Source organism: Solanum stenotomum, chromosome 3 (genome assembly GCF_019186545.1).
Source record: "Solanum stenotomum isolate F172 chromosome 3, ASM1918654v1, whole genome shotgun sequence".
Lineage (NCBI taxonomy): Eukaryota > Viridiplantae > Streptophyta > Magnoliopsida > Solanales > Solanaceae > Solanum > Solanum stenotomum.
The window spans coordinates 11,198,779-11,206,133 of record NC_064284.1 but is presented as its reverse complement, the minus strand read 5'-3'; the positions used below and the strand labels follow the sequence as shown (position 1 = coordinate 11,206,133).

At 37.8% G+C, this 7,355-nt stretch overlaps 1 protein-coding gene across 1 annotated transcript; it reads right to left on the bottom strand.

The window, feature by feature from the left end:
- Positions 1 to 214: 214 nt before the first annotated feature.
- LOC125860651 (MA3 DOMAIN-CONTAINING TRANSLATION REGULATORY FACTOR 1-like) lies at positions 215 to 6,998 on the bottom strand. The gene is made up of 4 exons (XM_049540651.1): positions 6,717 to 6,998; positions 6,371 to 6,636; positions 3,118 to 3,212; positions 215 to 2,219 (listed from the first exon to the last, which is right to left on the bottom strand). The coding sequence occupies exons 2-4, from the start codon at positions 6,624 to 6,626 to the stop codon at positions 423 to 425; spliced, it is 2,148 nt and encodes a 715-aa protein (XP_049396608.1). The 5' UTR covers positions 6,627 to 6,636; positions 6,717 to 6,998; the 3' UTR covers positions 215 to 422.
- Positions 6,999 to 7,355: the final 357 nt, after the last annotated feature.

Below are 7,355 nucleotides of genomic sequence, written 5' to 3'. Positions count from 1 at the left end.
CATTTTCGAAAAAACATAACACTTATTCTTCCATAAGCATTTATGTTTAACAAAATAAATCGATTGAAAAAACTGTTGTCACTCAGACCTTCACTTCGTTTTTCACCTTCTACCATTTACTCAAGAAGCAAATGACATCATGCATCTTAATTACGTAATGACTCAACAACAAAAAATTAAGCTAGGATTATGTAAATGATATGTACAAACATAATTCTAGAAAACAGTAAAGATTATGATAATGCGGTTTGTGTTCACGGAACACGAGAGCACCAACTTTACATCAACATCCATCGTTTTAAAACTTCTAATGAAAGAGAACTCTGAAAGGATTGGGTCCATCTACTCCCAAGTAAAAAGGTACGAGCTACACTAGCAGAAGACAACAACGAACACCATACAGATGTATATGATTCTACTCCTCAAGATGCATCTGATGACCCAAAGGAAGGTAACAGCCAGCCATTCCCTTTGGCATGCTCCACATAGAATGTAAACTTATCCTTTGCATTCGGAATGTCAAGAGCCAGATCATCAAGCCCATCCTTGATCCTCCCAAAGCCTTTTGTCATTTGGTTAATGGTGATAAGCCCCTCATTGAAGCACTCTTGCAGCAAATCCAGCATCCTATCATTCTTCTTCTCCATTGCCATAACCAAAGCTTTCTTCACTACCTCATGATTGAAGAATGGCATCCCCATATCTCGTATGCATTGGCAAGCTTCACTGATAACACCACCACTTTCAAATTCCTCAAGAAGCTTTTGAATTTTATCCTTTGCATCCTCCACAGCCCAGCCAGTCCCACCACCCCAACACCTAAGGATCCTCTCACCAGCATGGCGTGCGGATAGAAGTGATTGAGCCATGCACACAGTCTCAGCACCACTGCTGCAATTTGGTGGCAACCTGTTCGTTATCTCCTCCAAATTCAGTGGAGCAAGGACATCATCTATTACAGCCCTAGCAACGAAAAGAGCTAGTTCATTGGAAGCATCCAAAACGTCAAGTGCTGTATCTTCTGCAGATTCCAGTAGCATCACAAATCCATTCACTATGTCTTCGGTGGAAAAAATCTCTATATGAAGTGCAGAAAGCAAAACAGATGCCATTTCCTTTTCCTTATTTTTCCTGTCCATAGCAAGGGTGATTAGCTTCTTCAGGAAAATGGGATTATACTCTGGGGCCCCCAAATCTTCCAAACTCCGGATTAGCTCCGGAATGTCATCAGACAGGAAATATTCATGGATTATATTAACGATCTGTTTTTTGTACTGCTTCACTTTTTCATCATCTGGACCATTTGCTGGTCCATCTTCACCTGAGGCTTTCAGGGAAGATGCATCAAGCCATCCCTCAGAGATTGCCCGAGGAACAATTAACTGGAATGACGTTTTTGCAGAAGGAATATCCAGAGAAAGATCATCGATACTCTCAGCCATCCTAGAAAAGCCCTTCACCATTTGACTGGAACTTATAAGACCCTCTTCTGCGGCCTCCTTTAAAAGTTTCAGAATAAGCGGTTCAGCAGACTGCATCTCCATGGCTAAAACTAAAGCTCTCTTGACAACTTCATGATAGAAAAAAGAAACTTCCAATTTTCTTATGCATCTACAGGCCTCAGCAGTGTCTCCACTCTCCACATACTCCCTCAATAGATCAGCAATTCTTTTCTTGACTTCCTCAACAGTGAAATGGGTGCTGCCACCCCAGCGCCTCTCAACAAGTTCTGCATGATGAGGAGCTGATAGATAGCTCTTCTCGGCAGTTTGCAGCACCTGTATCCCCTTGGAAGATTCTGGGAGCATTTTTCTGGCTCTTGCGATAAAAGCAGGTGGAAGAATGTCATCGACAACAGCCCGTGCGATGAACAAAGCGAGGATATCAACAGTATCTGGTATGTCCACTGCCAAGTCATCAGCAGACTCCACAAGCATGAAAAATCCCCGACTAATCTGGGTAGGGTTGATAACATTAGCATAAAGTGCAGAAAGAAGAACAGAAGTCATTTCCTTCTCCTTGTCATGCCTATCCATTGACATAGAAACAAGCCTCTTAATAAAATATGGGTGATACTCAGTTGAACCTAATTCCCTGAGATCAGACGTAGCCACTTCAACGTCACCAGTGCTGAAGTATTCCTCAATAATTGATGCTACAGATTTCTTGTAGTCGTCTAATGGATCAGAGACAGCAGTTCCAACAAGCTCATATGGCTCCTGTTCAGTCAAGGAGGAGGAAAACAACAATAATATAACAACTTTCATGAGAATTATTGAGGCAGTTTCCCCAATAAATCAAACAGCCATAAAATGAATCAATTAGTTCAGGAAAAATGGAGTTAGCATATGGAAACTCAGGGGGGTATGTATTTTGTGACATCCCTTCCTCCGTGTATCTCTATAATAATACCTAATTTTGAAGTCAAAATACTCCTCAAAACATTAATTTTGTTAACAACCACTGCTTAACCAATAAATTTGATTAGATATAATATGAAGATAAACGTGGACTACGACAAAGAAACAATTGTGGGCGCACTCCAGTAGGTTCCTTAGTGGAAAGGTTCATGTGTTCGAGTCTTAGTACAACTTCTTTGTTAAATTACTAAAAAAAGAAGAACAAAAAGACGTCATAACAAACTATTCGCTGAGGAGGCAGATGTAAGCTGACAGGAAAAAGAAAGCAAATAAAGCAACCATGGTGTAAAAATTAGACAACTAGGGAAAATAACTTTGCACTGCTTTCGGCAGAAATATAGGATTGTTGTGAACCTTCACATTGGCTCTTCCCTATACAATCATGATATTTAGATTGAACTTTAATCTTCCTTCACACTGTTTCTTTCTCACCAATGATTCCCTTAATCATTCTTTAAATTGCCTTTTCTCCGTTATAACCCACAATTGTGTAATGAAGGCATTATGGGAGCATTCTGGTGTATCATACAATGGTACATTGCCAATAAATGAATTTATTTGATCAATTATTCCAAAAGAGATATATGATGGACGATAGTACTCCAATAAAGAATAATGTAACGTGCAACATATAAGTATATAACCAAATCTAAAGTTATTTTATCACCAAGACCAGTCTAGTTTCTGTAGGACTCACCTCACCACTATCATAGTTGGGATCATTCTTATCGATCTGAGATTCACCATCAGTATCTAGCCATCTTCCCCAGGTGCCTTTACCACCAGCTCCATCTGTTTTAGACCATCAAATGCAGGAAAGCCTTCAGTATATGTGCAGAGAAAGAAATGAAAAGGAGAAAACATTTACAAGCTGCATGATACTTGCAATTGAGAACGCTGAAGGCAATATCAGAAGGAAGGAAGAAAGCAAAATTATACCAAGGAGGCAACTTGAACTACAAATAAAAAAAAACAAAAAACATGATACAGATGCATCTAGCTCTAATAAATGTAACTTCAGGCTTTAATAGAAAGGGGAAATAAACAAATCATACCCACGATCCTAACAGGCAAAACCAAATTAACACTACAGTTGCACCTGACAAATAAACTCAAGTTTTTGCATTCCCTGTATATTAGCACTGGTTTAGATTATCATTTGATGCTTCACAATGAGCTTCGACACTTCAACTTCTAATTAGTTAAAACAAAATTGGATATTTACTTGTTGGCTTCTATCTACCAACAACCATTGGATTTCCACGGCTCAAATGTTGATATACTTGTCAGACTAATCTTTACAACCTATAAAAGTGAAAAGAGATCTACCGAATACTTCTTCCTGAAAACATTCAGTGTTCAAGGCACACCTATTAAAGCTATAAAACAGCTATATCCTCTTAAATGTGTGTGAATAATTTGCACAGACAGCGTCACAAAAATTGTATGTAGCCCAAAAGCAGTGGTATTGGCATCAAAGTATAGAGCCACCAGATTCACAAGGATATCAAGACATTTCTAATTTAAAATGATAAAAAGTAACAACTATGCAGCAGTAAAGGATACATTGAAACATTTTGAAAGAATGTTGTAAATGGAGAACTCCTGCAGTCAATATGACTAGAACTAAAGTAGGAAGAGTTACTCTAGACATATTTCACTTATCATCCAGTTTTATGAAAAAACACTGACTTGAAGAAGTACTGACAAATAAATGAAAGCAAAAATATATCCGCAAATAAGGATTAATGTTTGATTAATATTCTCCTTTTCTAACAAAATACAAAAGAAAAGACCTAACCTACTTCTTGATATAGTCTACTTTATATATATGTGTGTGTGTGTGTGCGCGCGCGCGCGCACGCGCTTACCAAGAACTCTCAGAGCATCAAATTAAGATGAGAAAGAAGCATTGTTTTATACATAGTAAATGAGACCAAATCAATAAATTATGTAACATCATATGATAAAGCAACAAAATGCAAATAAAACACAAATTGTGTACATCATACTAACTCTTCTGATGAGTTTTGGTTTCTTAAAATGTATTCAAAATTAAATAACCTCATTAAAAGTGATAGGAAACAATTTTTCTAATAAAGGGTACCAAACGATTACTAAACAAGTCATTATTCATTAGATTCTGCAAATCGTTCTTAATCAATTTCATTGGAGAGTAAGAAGATGAAAGGATAGAAAAACAAACATAGCACAACAACTAATTAGGGAAAAGCCAGATCCTTCTCAATACATCCAAATAGATTTTGTCGCAAATTTTACTGATACGATTTTGGAGTAATTGGTTCAACATTTTGTTAAGTGTTGTCCACCAAGAGGTCAGCGGTTCAAACCTGGATGGTGTATCATTTTGTAGATTGAATCGCAAAAACTTTAAAACAATAATAAATGTGGCCACCACAATTAGAACTCGCAACATCTGTATCGGAAACTACGACACCAGACCACATGAGCTGTGTAGCTACTTGTGTCAAGGAGTGTCATTGTACTCAATATACCCTCTATTTTTCTCTCTCTTCATTATATATATACATATTCAGTAAAATATTCCGTCGAAGCAGTGCAACGTGACACTGCTTGCCTTAAGGTAAAGCTGCCCCTGGCTAGGACATTTCTTTTCTTTTCTTTTTTGGTCACTTTTAAAGCCTATCCCTTTGTCGCCAAAATTACTAATACGATTTTGGAGTACTTGGTTCAACATTTGGTTAAGCATTAACTACCAAGAGGCCAGCAGTTCGAACCTAAATGGTGTATCATTGTGTAGATTGAAGCGCAAAAACTTCAAAACAATAATAAATGTGGCCACCACCATTAGAACTCGCGACATCTATATTGAAAGCTACGGCGACAGACCATATGAGCTGTGTCGCTCCTTGTGTCAGGGAGTGTCATTTTACTCAATATACAGTGGCGGACCTATGCTATGTATTATGGATGCTTAAGCACCCATTGACTTTTGTGACAAACACTACTATTTATGTGCAAAATCTAGTATTTCATTGAAATAAATTAACTGAGCACCCACTCTATGTAGCAATTTCCAAATTAAAAATAGTTGAGCACCCGTGATACAATATTTCTGGATCTACCAATGTCAATATACCCTCTATTTTTTCTCTCTTAATTATATATACATATTCAGTAAAAAATTCTGTCGAAACAGTGCAACGTAACACCGCTTGCCTTAAGGTAAAGCCTCCCCTGGCTACAACATTTCTTTTTTTCTTCTTTTATGGTCATTATTAAAGCCTATCCCTTTGTTGACAAAATTACTGATATGATTTTGGAGTAATTGGTTCAACATTTTGTTAAGCATTAACTACCAAGAGGTCAGCAGTTCAAACCTGGATGGTGTATCATTTTGTAGATTGAAGCACAAAAACTTCAAAACAATAATAAATGTGGCCACCACGATTAGAACTCGCGACATCTATACTTAAAACTTAGGCACCTAACCATATGACTTGTGTGGCTCCTTGTGTCAAGGAGTGTTATTTTACATATTGTACCCTCTATTTTTGTTCTGTCTATAATTATATAGACATAATCCGTAAAAAAAGTCAATGAAGCAATGTCTCGTGACACAGCTTGGTCTAAGGTGAATCTGCCCCAGCTACAACATTTTTTTTATTTTTTTTTAAAACTTTTTGGGTCACTATTAAACCCTATCCATGACACGATTGTTTTGAAACTAAGTTCATCTAGAAAGTACAGCAATCCACATTCAAAGTATGAAGTAAGTAAATATTAGCCCACTGCCCCCCTTCATAAAGGATTTACAATGCCATTAGCGGTTCAACTACTCACACTAGATTAGAATCACTTCAACAATTAAATTACAATAAAAGTAGGTCATAATTCAGAACTTCAAACACCGAATTGAAACTTAAGAAGAACTACAATGTCATCACGATTCAGCATAGAACACTCACCCTTCTTAACACGGATATGCTTCCCTGAGTGCGTCCGGCGTACATGTCTCCCAGCAATCCCAGCTGTGGATGCCTTTCCACCGCCTGGTGCCTTGACGAGATGTTCCGTCAAGAGCACAGACGCAGACTTAGCAGCAGCACCTGGAGACTTCAGAGTCGGTGACTTTGGAGAAGATGACAAAACATCCTCATTCGGCGGTGCAAATTTCAGCATCTCCCTCTGTCCTTCAGTCAAAAATCCCTCATTCGACGCCATTCCACAGAACCTACACATATCAAAACAATCAGTAACAACACGAAACGGTTACAAAAAAAAAAATCACAAAATAAATCAAGTTGTGATTACCTCTCTGCACCGAGTGGCAACAGTGAAGAGAGAGATACCAGTTCGAAACGCTTGAAAATCTCCCTCTAGCAAATGAATTCCTCCGTCCTTGGCTCGGATCTCGAGCCAAGAGAGGATTAGAAAAATCGAGAATCGGATCCTCAAATAGTTGAAATCGATACAAACTCCAGTGAAACCCTAGATCAATGGAAGACGATGAGTATAAATATATGAATTTGTATGTATAGGTGTTATGGATTTATAGATTGAGATTTGCTTGAAACAAGCGTGAAGAGAGTGAGTGGAAATGGATGAGAACGAAGAGCATAAATAGGGAGGCTACGGTTACATTTACACGTCAGCGAACAACATGAGCCTATCCACGTGTCCTTCACATTTAAGCTGCGACTCTAGTCGTGGGGCTCCATTCAGAGTGCCCCGATTAGGGTTTTTCTTATTTTCGAAGTTACAATAATACCCCTCACTTGCATACTACTATTGCCAAACGTGACAAAAAAATCATGTCTAGCCAAATTCTTTTTTATTATCGGGGGTATTTCTGAACTAATAAGTAATAAAGAATAAAGATAATATTCGGATCAATTTAAGCGCTTTAATACTATTTGATAAAACATATATGTATAGAAATTAGTTACATGA

Excerpts from the sequence above, each read along its gene's own strand:
- LOC125860651 (XM_049540651.1), bottom strand. The coding sequence starts at position 6,626 with ATGGCGTCGAATGAGGGATTTTTGACTGAAGGACAGAGGGAGATGCTG. Across the intron at positions 3,213-6,370 it reads GCATATCCGTGTTAAGAAGG|ATGGAGCTGGTGGTAAAGGC; the intron begins GTGAGTGTTCTA and ends GGTCTAAAACAG. Across the intron at positions 2,220-3,117 it reads CCAACTATGATAGTGGTGAG|GAGCCATATGAGCTTGTTGG; the intron begins GTGAGTCCTACA and ends TTGACTGAACAG.